This window comes from Strigops habroptila, chromosome 5 (genome assembly GCF_004027225.2).
Source record: "Strigops habroptila isolate Jane chromosome 5, bStrHab1.2.pri, whole genome shotgun sequence".
Lineage (NCBI taxonomy): Eukaryota > Metazoa > Chordata > Aves > Psittaciformes > Psittacidae > Strigops > Strigops habroptila.
Window position 1 is genome coordinate 70943489 of NC_044281.2, and position 16842 is coordinate 70960330.

At 39.3% G+C, this 16842-nt stretch overlaps 1 protein-coding gene across 4 annotated transcripts in view; it reads right to left on the reverse strand.

Annotated features, from left to right (window-relative positions):
* The window catches only part of LOC115608805 (VPS10 domain-containing receptor SorCS1), a 288946-nt gene that overhangs the window by 87836 nt on the left and 184268 nt on the right, over nucleotides 1–16842 (reverse strand). For all 4 annotated transcript variants that reach the window (XM_032919968.1, XM_030488155.1, XM_030488153.1 and 1 more), the window contains exon 5: nucleotides 9072–9145. In XM_032919968.1, the coding sequence (XP_032775859.1) occupies nucleotides 9072–9145 (74 nt within the window). The remainder of the gene's footprint in view (nucleotides 1–9071; nucleotides 9146–16842) is intronic.

A 16842-nucleotide genomic window follows, 5' to 3' on the forward strand; every position in this document is an offset into this window, starting at 1 on the left:
TGTGGTATGCTTTGTGCGGTTTGTCACCTTTTCTCTAGAACTGATGGAAAATAGCAGTGCAGTGAGTAAAGCCCAGCTTTTAGTTGTGCCACCTCACAACACTGACCCAGAAAAACTGGTGGCTGTTGCTACTTACACTAAAATAGATATGTAGGTAAACAGGTGATGTGATTTCCAGGCCATGGGGAGTCACTTCTACTCTCACCATAATCCCACCCAGAGTGGGATTATCCACAGCCTTCTACCCCATGATGTCCACATTCCCTACAGCTTTGAGGACAGTAGCAAACCAAGCCTTCTCCCCCGCTGCATTAACACCTTTGTGGGATGCTCTAGAGCAGAAACTTCCTAAAACTCTGAAATAGATGGATGAAAAATTCTCAGGGAGACACATATCTATTGCTGGTAATGCTGGGTGGGAGGAATGTCTTAAAATGATGATCTAAACTAAGTGGCTAAAATTCAGTTACAAGGATTAGATCCTGATTTTAAGATAGTCCTCCTGTCCTACATCTCTTTTTCATATATTGCAGGAAACTTACGACATCGTACTGGGTTAAAGGGTGAGAAAGAGGAAGGCATCCTTTAGTTATAGCCCTGAACTTGGCTACCTGATATAAAGGACCAAACCTACCTTATTTACTGCTTCTCTGCTGTTACAGTCTAATAGGATCAATAGGTTTCCCACTGTGCTAAGATGCATGTTTCTGGCATCTTGTAGTGCTGTGTCCCAGCCACTGCGCTCTAAAGGAGGCCAGGAAGCCAATTACATCAAGAGTGTCAAGTCAACTCTGGTAACACAGTATGCTGCTCACTAAACATACAACAGAAAACAGCAGTGAAACCTTCCTGACATAAATCTAGACAAATCCACAGGTAACTATACCATGCAACTGCCTCACCTTCTCAAGAGCTGTCCTTTATAGGTGCATATGGAGAAATCAGCTGCTTAGTCCAATGCCCTTCTGAAGATTGCCATGTTCCATGTGCCATGTTCCATGTTCCAGACATGCTACATAGCACTGCAGCTTCTGCTACGGACTAGCCCTCAACTTAAGATTTTGAACCTGGTATCCTGATGCTTGCCTACTTCTGCAGATCTTAAATGGGGAGAAGTGGATGAGATTGAAGATGAAGCTCATGGGAGTCTGTACTCATTTATAAAGTATCTCTGGATGATTTTAAGATAAATCTACTGAATAGGGAAAACCAAAACACACCAACTTATGCATCCATCAGACTGGGGCCTCTCAGTCCAGAAAGGCTTATGCAGGTGAATCATAGAATGTTTTGGGTTGTAAGGGACCTTAAAGATCATCTAGTTCAAATCCCCCTGCCATAGGCAGGGGCACAAGTTAGTCAACATAAACAGGAGTGAAGCATTTGACAAATTCTGTACACATGCAATGTATAAACAAAAAATTATTGTCACACCTTTACTTTTATTTCAATGCCAACATTGCCTCTGCAATTACCTCAAGAATCTAATGCTTCTGTTATGAAAATCTGTTTTGCACTACAAAGCTCATTTTGGTCAATTTGTTTTCCCTGTCTACCTAAACCTTTAAGAAAAAGTTAAGAGTGAAGTCTGTGGATACAAAAAACTAGAACACCCACTGTGTTAAGGCTTGAGGGCACAGGGACATAAGAGGCACTTGTGTCCCATTCAGTGGAATACAGTGCAAAGAGTCCCAAGCCAGCTGAGAGTCCAGCCAATCATGCCATGCATGGATACTGGCATTGTGTTTATAAACAACACAGATCTAAATAGCATAAAGTCAGCTCTATTGTTTACATGCAGCAAGCTTGGGTACCTCTGCATTGGAATCGTCACTGGTTCCCCTCTGCCAGAATAAGCACAGGGAAAGGCAGATTTTATCAGATCTCTGTAGCGTTTCTGTAACCTGTTCACAACTGTAGGATAAGACTCTAAGGGAAGAAGGTGTGAGAGTCATGTAAATGGTCAAGATTCTATTCAGTTATGACTTTTAGGAGAACATTCAAGTTACTATTCTATCCCCATCTTTAGAGTCCCCATGATAACCGAACAAGTTTGAGGAGACTTTTTCTCATACATGGTGGAACTCTGCTAAGCTAAGGATTTGGGACTGAGGAGTTATATTTTGCTGTGACAAATCTTGATTTGATTATGAGTAACATGTTCTCTCAAGGGACTACTGGCACCAGAGGATCTGGTTATTACAGACTCAGAGGTTCAGAGGGCTATCAACCTCTGCTGTGTGACTTTGGGCAATTTTCTCAGCCTTGTCCAGGGAATAAAGATGTGTATTTTGGATCTCAGTTTCTTAAGAACTAAAACTTATCACAAATCCAAAGATTCTAAATGAGTTTTTAACAGCAATTGAAAGAGGATGCTTTAAGTCTTTTTTCTGTCCTTGCTGACCCACATGGGGCTGGCAAGTTTGTATCTCTGGAAGCCAGACAGGAATAAAATCTTAATTCCCAAGATAAACCTAAGAGATTTCAGCCTCTGTTTGTACCAAACAGGTACAGTTACATCAGGGTGAAGCTGAGAACTGTAAGCAGAGTCTTTCACTAAATTCATTGAAAAGCCAGTGGGATATTTAGTGAACACTGCCATCTGAGAGTATGCTTCCTTGCACCCTGGCTGGGCAGGGTGTAACACTAACCTTTCTGGTAGGAAAACAGTAAATGTCAGGGACACTAACTAGTGGCAAAGAGCTCTAATATGTGTTACTCACCATCAGAAATGTTAGCAGCAGCAGCATGGTAAGGGCCAAGGAAGGGCACGGTTGCAGATTTGCTCTTCGCTCTGGTCCCTGGCAGTGTTGCTTGCCTGCAGTTCATTTGTATCTTTAAGCTGGCAGCCATGAAGCTGCCTAAATATATTAGCAAGGTAGTAGCAGCCTGTGTTATAGAGGCTCCGACCTTCAGTCTGACTTTCTCTCAAAGCCAAACTGGAAGCAAATGAGAGGTGTTCAATTCAGACAAAAAATAAATAAATACAGAAAACACGCAAAATTCATTAGTCTTGCTATTCCCTATCAGTCAGCTGCTTAATTCAGATCTCCTGAAAACTCTCATGGGTCCCTCTGTGATGTGCCCATCTTCACCCTACTTAAGCTATGTAATACATATATTTTAATTAAATTTCTAGTACACTTCAACTCCTTGGGTATGGTTTGCATATTAGACCAAGTGGATGATTTTCTGGAAAGGCTATCGCAATGCCCTTTGATTGGCATCTTCCCCATCAGCCTCCAGCAGTTGCCCTACAGTGATTAAAAGGTCTTCAGCAATACACAGCATCATTTGTAAACAACCAAGATACCATGCCAAATAAATTGCCTCAGCCCACCTGGGTGGGCATGCAAATCCCACCAAGCCAGGATGTGACAAGAACACCGAGACAGTTCGCCCAGATCACTCTAACTGCTTGAATATAATGAAGTTTTTAACAGGGCTTTGACATTTTTTTCCCCTTGATTTTCAGCTCTTTCACCTGCTCCAACGAACACAGTCAGAGGTTTTAAAACATGGTCTCTGGAAAAGAAATATACTCTATAATTCTACTCTGAAGATTAACTTTCTTTGCCATTGCTCATAAAAGTAACACAAATATAGCCTTATCTATTCATCTGTCCTTCCAGCTGCTTACTGGTTTATCTTTTTCTCCCTTTCAACGTGTGTATGTATATTGGTTATTGTTTGAGGGGAAAAGTCGGTCGGCTGCTTTTTTATAATGTTTGAACCCATTTTCTTCTCCTTGTACTCAGCAAAAAGGAAAAAAAAAAAAAAGTCAGAATAGATACTCAGCAACATGTCTTACCAAACTCTCCTGTAATTTCTTCAGGGAATCACTAACATCATGGACACATGACCCTATTGGAAATGAGATATACTATATGTTTTTGCTTCTAATCAGCCTATTACATCTACGTCGCGCATGAAAGCCCTGAATTGTACATTTCATCTAATCAAGGCAGTCGTTTTAGGATCATAAAATGGTTTTGGTGGGAATGGACCTCTAACAATAATCTAGTCCAACCCCCTGCCATGTGCTGGGACTTCTTTCACTACATCTGGTTGTTCAAAGTCCTATCCATCTTTACTTTGAACACTTTCAGGGATGAGGTACTTCTCTGGGCAAGTATCTCACCACTCTTCACAGTAAGAATTTCTTCCTTATATCTAACATAAATCCATCCACTTTAAGTTTAAAAAAATTACATTTGTCGTATGACTACAGTCTCTGCACCAGGGGAGTCTCTCTGTTTCTCTTGTAGGCCCCCCTTAGGTACTGGAAGCTGCTGTAAGGTTTCCCGGAAGCCTTTTCTCCTCCAGGCTGAACAACCCCAACTCTCCCAGCCTGTCTTCATTGGAGAGGAGATCCAGCCCTCTGATCATTAAGCTCCCTGATCTTCTCAAAGTATGGAGTGGTATTTCTTTTGTATTTCTCCTACTCACTTGTCTGGGTGCAACACCCAGATAGATAACAACAACAAAAAAATCAGTAGCACTGATACAGTTAATGATTATAACTTGATGACATAATTTACTAGCTGGGCTTATTCTTTAAAACTATGCTAATTTTTAAGACATTTTTATTATCTGGCTTTATTCCCCTCCAAGTTTTTCAATGTTAGGTTATGAGTAGAATTAGTTAGGAATCTTTTCTGAAAATGTCTCATTTTCACTACTCCCCCCCCCAACATAATATTTTGCAGACATTTTAATAAGCTTTTTAACCTTTTATTTTTATTTACTTTAGGGCCTGCTCTAATTGTGACACCTTGACTTACTGACTTCCAGAAAATAATTTGTGTTTCAAGGCATGACTTAATCTGAGGACCAGAATAAAAATCTACCTTTTAATGAGTGTTTTCTGCACACGTACTTTGACCATATTGAACTATATGCACTTTGAACAGTTTTTTTGGAACTACTGGTTATGAATATTTGGATTTGCAAGTCACAAGGGTATCACTATTGAACTTTGACTAGATGACTGGACCCCTTTAAAAAAGCAAGAAAAAGTTAAGTAATTACCAGCATGACTGATTCACCAACTGTGCTCACATTTGTATTTGCTACAAACCAGCATCTTTACCAGCAAATACCACCACAGGAATATATGTGGAGAATCACCAAGTATTACAAAAATAAAGTCAGAGGCATTTAGATAAAGCATTTATCCAACTCTTCTAACTAACATCTACTGCATTCTCTTCCTCTAATACCAACTACATTAGTAAACACTGTGCTATCAGCATAACCCATGTTAACTTGCTGTTTCCATCTTACCCTGAGGAACTAATATTGCTTAGAATGCTCCCTCCTAGTAATTAGGGTATTTTCATAAAGCACAGCTCCAGAATTACTAAGTACCTTGATAATTTTCATACATTTTCCTGTCACAGTATATTTAACAGCAAAAACTCAAGAACCTGCCAGAGAAATAATAAAACCCATGAAAACTGTTGATACAGTGCAGAACTTCAGTGCCTTGGGGCTGTATGCAGTGTGGATTCTTGTATGTTTTCATCAGACATATAACATACAGCCAACTCTTTGAGTGGATTATGCTTTCCTTGGTATAACACTTACACACACCTAGTTTATGCAAAAAAGATATGTGGTAGAATACCTGAATTATAACAATTAGAGGTCTCAGGTGTATATAGTAGCCCATCACTAAAACCTGCCCATTACTAAAATCTTGGAAACAGATATAAGAAATGCAGCTGTAAAAGACACTACAGTTTCTCTGACAGCATTTCCAGGCAAAGCCTTCTCAAGACTAAAACTGGCAAGTTCAGTGATATTTATTCACAAACTTAAGAGTGACCCACAAACTATTTACAAGACCACATGCAGAGTAAAAATGGTAATTAAAATATCAGTGAGCAATTGGGAAAATGCATCTCTGCTTTCATTAATCATTCAAATCAGTTTAAAAGTCTTTAAAGTCTTCCAGATGTTCCTTCCCTGTCAAAAGAAGCAGCATTAAGTTAATGCATCATCCAGAAGGCTGGATGCCAAAGGCTTTGCTTTGTGTCTTCCTGATCTTAGAAAAGCCCTGCTTTAGATAGTCCTGGAAGCAGCCTGTATTGAAGCAACTCTTCAGCCTTCCTTTGATATCAGCATATCAGCATACAGACCTCATTCTCCATAGATATTGCCCTCACTCTCCACAAAACAACAGTTGTGTCCTGGTTTATCCCTTCAAAACAGTTTGTTTTAAAGAAAACATCAGGAACAGAAAAGAGTATGCCCACAGTCTGCCTTCCTTGGAAAATTTGTGACTTCAGGACATTTTCATTCACTATTCATTTCTGATCTTTAGAAGTGAAGGCAGTCTTCTCACTTTTCAGGTTGATTAGACCCTACATATTTCCAAGCCAAAGTGTTTAATAATTAATTAAAAAATAAACAAACAAAACCAACAACAAACCAACTACAGGACACTGAGCAAGGCTCTACCCAACTTGTACATCAGCACTGACTAGAGAGATGTTGCTGTAGAAGTCTGGATTTCAACTACACATCTGCACCTTCTTATGTTCCAGTCTTTATTGCTTTCCTTGCATGGAGAGGCAGCAGTGGCCAGGTTCTGAGTGCAAAGGGCTGCCCTTCTGATTCAGCACTTCAGTGCCTGTTTTGTCCTCAGGTACTTACTTGGCTGCACAGAAATGGAAATGCACAGAAAAGCCCAGTGTTGCTCTCTGTTGTGTATATATTCTCAATTACACATGCATAGCTCTGTTTTCTACTATGGATGGCTTTGAGGACAGTGTCCCTATCATTGCAGCTAACAGTATTTTTTTTCCAAGGTGATGATGATCATAATAAATAAGCCAGAATGAGGTGCAACACTGTCTTCACAAGTTGTATTATTTTTACTTTTGATAGCAGAAGTACAGTCTAGCTTACACTGAGGTGTATTATGCAAGGGACATTTTGTTCAAGGTGAAAATACAGGCTTGCAGTTTCATGTTTTGTTTATGGCTGTAGGGAATTAGATGGGTGGTTGGAACATCTTTTCATCTTACTCTTTGCCTTTGAAGCTCCAAGCCTGAGTTCTCTTATTTGTTAGGTTCTAAGAGGCCTTCAAAGTTTGAACTCCATGGAAAGGGAAAATGATCATTTTCATCATTATTCTTATTGCTGCATCCATCAGCTCAATTCACAATAAACCACTGCTGTAAGTAATGACAGGAAACTTTCAAAGGCTTGGAGTGCCGTGCAGGACACAGGAAACCAGGAATAGGTACATTCTTTCCAGCTCTTTGACCCTCTTCAGTGAGCACAATTTTGTTAGATGTCTCAAAGACTGGGTCCCCAGATTTCTAGGACTTTCTGCTTTTATTAGCCCAGAAAAAAAACTAACAAGAGTTGTGTGGGGCTGTGTGTTTACATCTGACATTTTGAAATCCTGATAGAAGTCCTTCAGGAAAGAATAAGGAGTAATAGAAATATATATATGCCTGTCTATACAGACACTCACTCAAAAACAGGTTAAAGTTAAAAATGGAATTTAGTTTGCAAAAGTTTCAGCTAACACAGGTTCTGAGAAAAGGATTAAAAAGCAGAAGCAGCAAACAAAATCTCTGGTATATCCTTTGCAGACCAAATATAAATTTAACTTCAGAAGTAAATTTGATCTAGACCTCTTATTTCTTTCATAAATTAAAAGAAAATATTTGACTGAACCACTCCTGAACACTTTTATATTCAAAACCTGTGGGTTTGGCACAAACTTATAGTTTTAGAACCTACTGTGGGGGTCTCATTTTGGTCGTTTGGTTCAGCTCCTCCTTATTTCAAGATGACTATTTTATCAAAAGCTTCTCTTTCAAAGCCCAGGACAAGAACCAACTTCTGCTCACAGGCTGACTATCACCTCAATAAAGAGCTGGTGAGAACTGTAGCAGATTTACACCACTGTAAGCTAAAAGAGGAGTAAACTGAAATATAAAAAAAATAAACTTTTATTTAGAATATGACAAGCATATTTGCAGTCCAAAGTCTCTTCCGTTCCTCAGCTTTCTTTTCCATGTAATTCAAAGTTATACTAATTGCTACTGAGTGACAACATGGAAGGATATGTATTTGACTGCAAGCTTGGTTACAGAGCTTTACACTAGGTATGCAAATCATTACTATGGAAAGCAAATGCAAATAGATCCGCCTGCAATCAGAATCATGAGAAGAGGCTCACTACACCAGAATCACTGGGTGAATCTGTGATGATTGAAACTGAAGGAGGCAAGACTCAAAATACAAAGAAACTTGCTAGTAGTAAAAAACTGCAGAATAAAGTTTGTACCTACGTTCAGGGGTTATTTTTCAGTGGTTGTGACCACTACAAGTGTTTGAATCTGAAGTGAAATCATCCATTATAGATGTACCATATATTAAAAATTATGAGATGCTCAGATTCCATCATATGCATGTAGAATAAGTCCTTAAGCGAATTTAGATATAAATTGTACAGCAGAAGTTAATGCAGAAAGAATTAAGCTTGCATCAGTGACAAAAAGCTATGATACTTCTTTAAGGTAACTTTGGTATCAAACTTGCAAACATTTTGCCATTGACTGACATTCATTTGCCAAATGACTGACATTCAAAAATTCAGCAAGAACTGACACATGGCCGATTCATACAGGTTGAAATCTGACCGGAAAATCTTGCATTGCTGCTTAGAAGCAATACTGCAGAGTGATTTAAGCTCATAATGAAGAACTGTAGTGCCTAGTTCAATGGTCATTAACTTGCTCACTTTCAAGGACTGAAGTAGGTCTAACAGTGGTTAAAAGCGTAACACCAGCCACTAGAAGATGTCCACTGTTACACATGGCAAGACTATTATTCAGTATTTTTCAGTTGTGCATCATCCTTAGATCAAAGACTCATTTTCAAGTGCTGGAGGATTAAAGCCACTTTCATACCAGCTCTAAATTAACCTCAACAAATCAGCAGTGCAGATTGCATTCAGTCACACTGCCTTCAAGCCGCCATCTCAACATCTCTGTATGTATAAGGAAGCTGTGTCTAGGAAATGAAGAAGAGATTTTTGCTCTTACCAGTAGAATCTGTTTGGTGCAACTTGCTCGTGAAGAAGCAGCCATCTTCTGCCAAACTCCACTGAACTGAATAACTGGAGACAAAAACAAACAGTCATGAACCACAGTAAACCTGAAAGATAATAGAGAAATTAATCTGAAGAAGCCTGTATCACTTCTGAGGTAGTGACTTCGACTTTTATGTCCTCCAGTCTCAAAGGGACATACCTGGGGCAGCTGAAAAGTGTCTGTGGTGCCTTTTATTGGCAGAGGCAATACTGAGCTGTGTGACATGGCACACAACTGGTATTACCTGAGGGATCACTGTACACCCAACAACCTGCCATGACAGAAAACTCATCATCTAGCTCTTTGTGGCACCCCCAAGTAACAACATCATGGAGCGTGGGAAGGCTGCCTTTTACTTTTTTAAACTTGTGTTGGACACCAAATGTAAAGTGTAACACAGCATTTTGATATACTAGGTTAGCTATGACAACAGATAAACACAGCTGCCTACCTTGATATTATGGTAGAAGGTTGTTTTCTTTCTAGTTACCAGAAGCCATCCCTAGAGAGCTTGTTCGATCTGGCACCAAAAAGATGCTCTAACATGTCTAAACTTCTCTTGCAAGTCTGAATAAGTCTAAATAGCACCAGTTACTTGTACCATGGAAACCAGCTATTCTCCCTTTGCTCCTGTCCTGCAAACAACATGACACCTTCTCCTAGTCTGGTTACACAAACAATACCCAAATACATCAATCATTTCAGAAAATCTTTCCAGGATAAATACCAAACTAGGCTGAGAAAGGTCAGCAAAAAGGCATGTTACAGGTATTATAAATACTTTGACACGTCTTTGTGGAATGATATACAAATGTTACTGTTATAGAGCACTTACAAACAGCTGCTCTCCATAAATGCTGCCATCAGGTAATTCTCGGAAGGATAGTAGAGGGAACGATCACTTGGGCTCTCTCTTTTGCTTTGTTTAACTTCAAATTTCTCACATGGAAGCACTTTGAGGCAGTCAGCCCCAAACTTTCCTTGCAGATTCATCTGATTTACCCTTCCTCCCTTGCTTGATAGACTTGGTCAGTCCCTTTTTCTAGCAAGGAAGATGTTGGACCCCTTCTCTGAAGTGCAATCTGCCTTTTCATGACACAACTTTAGAGTTCTTGCATAAAATGCAAACAATCTGAATTTTTATGTGCCAACCTTGACAAATATTTTTGGAATCAGTAGTGGCAGTGGATTGGCAGGGAAGAGAACGCCTATGAGAATGAGAAGGAAAGAAGGTGATTTAAAAGCTTTGTGTTGATCAGAAAGATGACTTGAATGTTTTCTAAGAATTATGTGACAGGGATGTAAGAAACCTTGAGATTTACTTCTTATTCTGCACCACATTCTCAATGCAAACCCCTATATGCCTCAGCTTCCCTGCTGTAAAATCTTAGAAGGACATGGAGAAATTAATTACGACAGCTTTTGCGTAAATAGTAGACTGACATATGTTGAAATCTACTTTAAAATATAAAAGGTAAAAATTCACCTCTCTTTTTCATTTCCCTTTCTCTTGAACACCCTCAAAGAAGAGAGGGGGAAGAAGGCAGAGGGAATAGAAGACAATGATGGTAAGAAAACGAAATACAGTGGATAGAAATGCATCCAATTTTAAAACTTCAGTGATGAGTCTATTATCGTTCCTTAAGTAGAAGATTCTGGATACATTTTTATTTGAAACTTTAGGAGACACAATAACTAAAGGAAAAACTTTCTTTTTTGAAAATTAAAGAAAATCTTTTGGAACATTTAACAATGACTTTTGTAAGGTGCTTTTAGGCCACCTAATTGAGAACTCTACCATTACAGGAGGTATTTTTCCCCCTTCACATTCAAAATCAATTTTTAGACCTGCTTTTGTAATTGCTGCAAAAATAAAAACATAATAACACTAAGCTATTGTCAAACTATCTCTCCAATGTTAATGTTTTCTTTTTCATGGGAAAGTAGTTTCTTCCATGCTAAGGAACATGTCTTTGACATACAGTAACTTAAGCTTTAATAAGGTTCAGATCATCCTTTAAGAACAGGGAGCAATCCAAACAATTTAGCAGAAGCCTCTGTGCTTCCAGGTCAGAAATGTATAGGAGGTAAGCTTTCCAGGGACACCCATGTCCAGATGGCTGAAATCACCACAACAAATTTTATATTCCCTGTTTTGTACCCCTCACTCTATTCCATCTCTAGTTTCCCTGAGCACAACTTTCAGCAGGTTATCCCCTCTCTGAGTTTGCTAGCGATGGTACCAGTATCCAGGATGAATTAATTAGAGCCCTGCAAAAACTTTCCCTGTGCTTGTGTAGCACATGCCTGAAGGGCCCCAGTGCCACAGCATCCCCTGCCCTGTTCCTTTAGCACAGCTTTTCAGAGGGTCTATTCACCTGGTGCATCTGACAACTCCTCCAGCAGAAGAGAAGCTGTGATGCTGCATAGTACCCAGGAAACCCTGATTTCTCTTAGTGTGTGCCCTGAATGAGACGTGATTCAGGCAGAAAGTGGAGAAAAGCAAGACTTTTTAAGTTTGTTTCAAAGGGAGGAAACAGCTATAGCAATTCTCCTGTCAGGATTGGCCTCTCAAATTAGAAGCCAGTGCCCAGTGAACTGGAGACAGCGCATGAGAAAAGGCAACCGTTCTCAAAGGGAAATATCAGCTCCCTGGGAACCCATGCCCAAAGCTTTCATTGTCTTTGATGAGACACTTTAATAACCAGGCTTTAGAAGGGTTTTCCTCCTTTGCCATTATCTCAGCACCAATCCCAGCCTTTACTGGCTCACAGCAGCACAAGAAGCATAAATGTATTTTAGCAAAGGGGAAATTCCCCAGCTTACGTGTCAACCCTGACAAAAAGGAGAAAAAAAAAAAATCCTTTGCAGTGAGTTTTTTTCCAGATATTTTATTCTAAGTATCATTCAATTTAGACCAAGTTTGTTTAGTTAGACCAGGAAAAAAGAAATATTTTGAGGCTAGACTTTTCTCAGGTATCAGTTATGATACAGCTGGGATTATTTTCCCCCATTTAGCAATTATAGTGCTTGGATGGATATTTTTTAAACTCAGCATCATATTTTCCTATAAAAGCCCCCTCCCTCCTGGGACTTCTTGTGACAGACCTGTGCATGCAGTCCCTTCAGAGGTGACGTTTTATTTTCTTTGGCAAGCACTGCCATCTGATGACAATTTTCATTGTTAGACTTAAGTTAGATAATGTTCTTTGCTACACTTCTTTTTCAACCACAAATAGAAAAGGAACCTATTACAATTTCAATGTATGTTTTCACCTGAGAGCCAAGTAGTGATCTGACATTCGTTTTCAGTGAGACAAAACTGTTATGAAGTACAAATCTTGTATTGATCTCTCAGATTTGACCCTTGTTCATCAGGGAATTATCCCCTTCTTGCTATCTCTTCTCTTGCATATTTATTTTCTTGTGCAATACCCAAGCACTTAGAAAACATTAATAGCCTGGTTTTGCTTTATTTTGCTTTTAAAAATCCTAATATTCTGTGAAGTAGAAACATACCACCTACCTCTTTTATGTGGGAACACATAAATGCAAAGGAAAAGGAAAGGCTGCCCCAAATACCTTCTGAGGCTGAGCCTGAGGTTCAAGTGAACCCTCAGAAATGCAAGACAATCCTCCAGCTATCGAAAGAGCTTTCTCACAACATGACACTACTATCTTCCGGAGTAGGGAAAGCTGACATGTGAAACCTTTCCTTACCTACCCCAAACCATACACATTTGCTACTCACTATCTCTGTTATTTGTTTTCCAACCTGTATGAGAAGCGTAAGAGCTGCTCTTGTATTTATTCCATAGTGATAGCATAAGCTTCATCTTAAAATACTATGGGATATCTCAGAAACAGCAGGATGCAGTTGCCATACAATCTTCTCTTTCCCTTCCAATTTCCTGATCTTTCCAGCACTAATTTCAGTGGTTTTTTGGTTTTGTTTTTTTTTTTTTTGCATCTTGGGCTATATTCATTGATAACATTTTCAATTTGAGATAGTCAAAACATTCTTTAATATATAGACATTTTTTAAAACAAAAAACATCATTGTTTTTAATCTAAGGATAACTTTCCTATAATTCAATGAAAATACAGAAGCAAAATAAAATATTTTAGAAATGTCCGTAGTTAAAAAAACAAAGCATTTGATGAAGGGGAAAAAGCTGTATGTATAAATTCTGAGTGAAAGTAAAATATTTAAGAGAAACAAGTCAAACCTGATTGGTTTATTTAGTTCTTGTTTGACAGCTGCACTATTAAAAAAAACCCCACAACTAAATTCCAGGAAAATGTAGGGAGAAAAAATTATGTTTTTCCAAAATGTTCCATTAAGAATAATTGGAATTTTATCTGACTGCGACTGATCTAGACTGAAACATCACTCTAGAAGGGAAAGTGTGTACTATGGCAGAGGAAAAAGAACTCTTCTTTCTTCACTTCAGCTCTGGAAAATATTTCAAAGCAGAAAGGTCTAAAGATCTTAGCTTCATAAACCCCTCTATTTTCTGGATGGTTCTAAATACAGTCTTCCATACATCTTTCTTTGCCCTTCTGCCTTGTATTGCATAGAATGAACACTTACATTGTTTCATAATGTACTGTGTGCTAGTTTACAACTGTAAAAGACCTCTTGCCCCTTCTATCGTTTGACTAGATCTATTTTATTCTTCCCTGGTTTACCCATGTATTGTACCTCCTACACATCTTTACTCAGATTTCTAAGCTCTCTAGAGTAGAAATCATCTGTTGTACAATGTGCTTCCACAATATAAAGACTGCTGGGGCTCTCAGTAGCTATTACAAATACAAGGAGGTAAGTGTATAAATACAAGTGCAGATAAGCATAAGGCCAGGTTTTCCCCACAACAGATACTTTAGTTAAAGGTTCCATTATTCAGAATGGGTGAAATTAGATGATTTTCCCATATTATTTCTAATACTTGTGGATTTCATCCACAAAGCAACATAGCAATCTAGGAGTTTTATACTTTCATCTGGAACAAGGTGGCTACTGTTGGAAATGTTTGGTAAGACAAAACAATGGTTCTGCCATAAGATTTCCACATTACATTGGCTTCAAAACCAGCTTTCAATAATTCACAGGACTAAGAGAATATTAAGATAACCATTGATTCCATTCTTTTTATTGTTCATCAATGTCTTGTTTTATAAGTCTCTGAAGTACTATCACATTTGAACACTAGCATTAATACCAGTGAAGTTGGTATTAACTTGTATTTTATATATATATAAACCATACATATGTCTTATGCATAGCTTATGTTACTGCGCTATCAAAAAAAGGATACAGAAGGTAATCAACTCTAATAGTTTTTCCAATGGACACACCTTAGTGAGCAATATTTCTAACAAACAAAAACTGTAAAGAGCACAATCTCACCATTTTACAGGGAAAGGTTGTATATTTCCACTGAAAAACTATAGAGAAACATTAATGTATAATATACAGAATCATCCTTAAAACACCTCTCCTAAAGGGATTATGTGGGAGTCACAATTGCTATAAACCATCAGACCTTCACTCACTTTTATGGAGCTAAACCAAATTACACTGAGGATTCATCTCTCTTTAATTTACTGGCAGCCTTATTTCACTTTGTTCGTTTTTTTTTTTTTATTAGTCTATATGCATTTTAAAAACTCCAAAACAAGCAACTAAAATATAAGCTTTGAGGGCCTAATGTTCCCTAGGCACCACATAAGTTTGATTCATTCTGATGTAATCACCAAAAGTATGAGATTATGACCTACAGAACTCTGCTTTTCTACCCAGGTTTGACTGAATTATGAAGTTGAGATCTCCTGACATAAACCCACATTTTTAGGACAAACAAAATGAACTGTAACAGTTTCATAAAGTATTTCACCTGGACAAGCACTTTAATAAAATTGTACTGTGTACCACTTGTTTCCCTTACAAACAATGGATTTTCCCTGAGATATTCCCAGCCAAAAAATCTGGTTCTTATGAAACAATTGAATTGTTTATTTGGCTGTTGAACTCAACGGGTAAGAAAGCATGGCATCAACCAGATGTTGATCGTAAATGCATACTTGTCTTAAAGAGAGCAATCCCCATTACTCTCCAGTTCTGACAAGCTCAGTACTCCCCAGAGCCAGTGGGTAACTCTGCTACCTGCATACTCAGCAAACTCACCATACCATAAACTTACATGTAAAATAATCTATGTATCATCCAAGAAGACACACAAACATTTTCTCATTTAACATCTGACTTTGAAAGCAAAGTTACCGAGGTTGGCTGACCCTGACTGGATGCCAGGTGCCTACCAAATCTGCTTTATCTTTCTCCTCCTCAACTGGATAAGGATGAGAAAATGCAGCAAAAGGCTCGTGGGTTGATATAGGACTGGGAGATCATTCATCAATTACCGTCATGGGAAAAACAGACTCAACTTGGGGAAATTAGCTTAATTTATTACCAATCAAATCAGAGTAGGGTAATGAGAAATAAAACCAAATTTTAAAGCAGCTTCCTTCCACTCCTCCCTTCTTCCCAGACTTAACTTCACTCCCAATTTCTCTACCTCCTCCCACCTTGCAGCTCAGGGGGACAGGGAATGGGTTATATTTGGTTCTGATGTTTCTTTACATCGTGATCTTGAATCACACAGTAGCTCCATGCGCTTCCTATGCTGATGAGGATCTTCAGCTTTTTTGCCTGATCAAGAGGACTCTGTGAACGAAGCGTTCTACAGACAGATAGGAGCAGCCTCATGCTCGCAGGCCCTTCTCCTCATGGGGGATTTCAACCATCCTGACATCTGTTGGAGGGACAGTACGGCCCAGCACAAGCAATCCAGGACATTCCTCGATTGTGTGGAAGACAACTTCCTCTTTCAAGCAATAGAGGAGCCGACAAGGAGAGGTGCCATGCTGGACCTCGTGCTCATCAACAGGTAGGGACTGGTTGGAAATGTGACACTCCAGGGCAGCCTTGGCTCTAGTGGTCATGAGATAGTCGAGTTCGAGATCCCCAGGGCAGTGAGAAGAGCATGCAGCAAGCTCACTGCCCTGGACTTCAAGAAAGCAGACTTTGGCCTCTTCAGGAACCTCCTTAGTAAGGTTCCATGGGATATAGTCCTAGAGGGCAGGGGGGCCCAAGACTGCTGGTTGATATTCAAGGATCACCTGCTACATGCTCAGGAGTGTTGCATCCCGACTAGAAGACAGTGCAGCAGGAGGGCCAGGACACCTCCATGAATGGACAAGGAGCTGCTGAGGAAACTTAGAGGGAAAAAAGAAGCTTGGTGGAAGGTGGAAGCAAGGACAGGTGGCCTGGGAAGAATATAGGAGCATTGTCCGGGAAGCTAGGGACCGGGTTAGGAAAGCTAAGGCCCAGCTAGAATTAAATCTGGCAAGGGATGTGAAAGATAACAGGAAAGGATTCTATAGGTATGTAGCAAATAAAAGACAGACTAGGGACAACGTGGGCCCTCTCCGGAAGCTATCGGGAGAACTAGCTACTGTGGATTTGGAGAAGGCTGAGGTTCTTAATGACTTCTTTGCCTCAGTCTTCACTAGCAAATGCTCTGACCACACCACGAAAGTCTTGGAAAGCAGATGCAGGGACTGTGAGAATGAAGACCTTAGGCCCACTGTAGGAGAGGATCAGGTTCAAGACCATCTTAAGAACCTGAATGTGCACAAATCCATGGGACCTGATGAA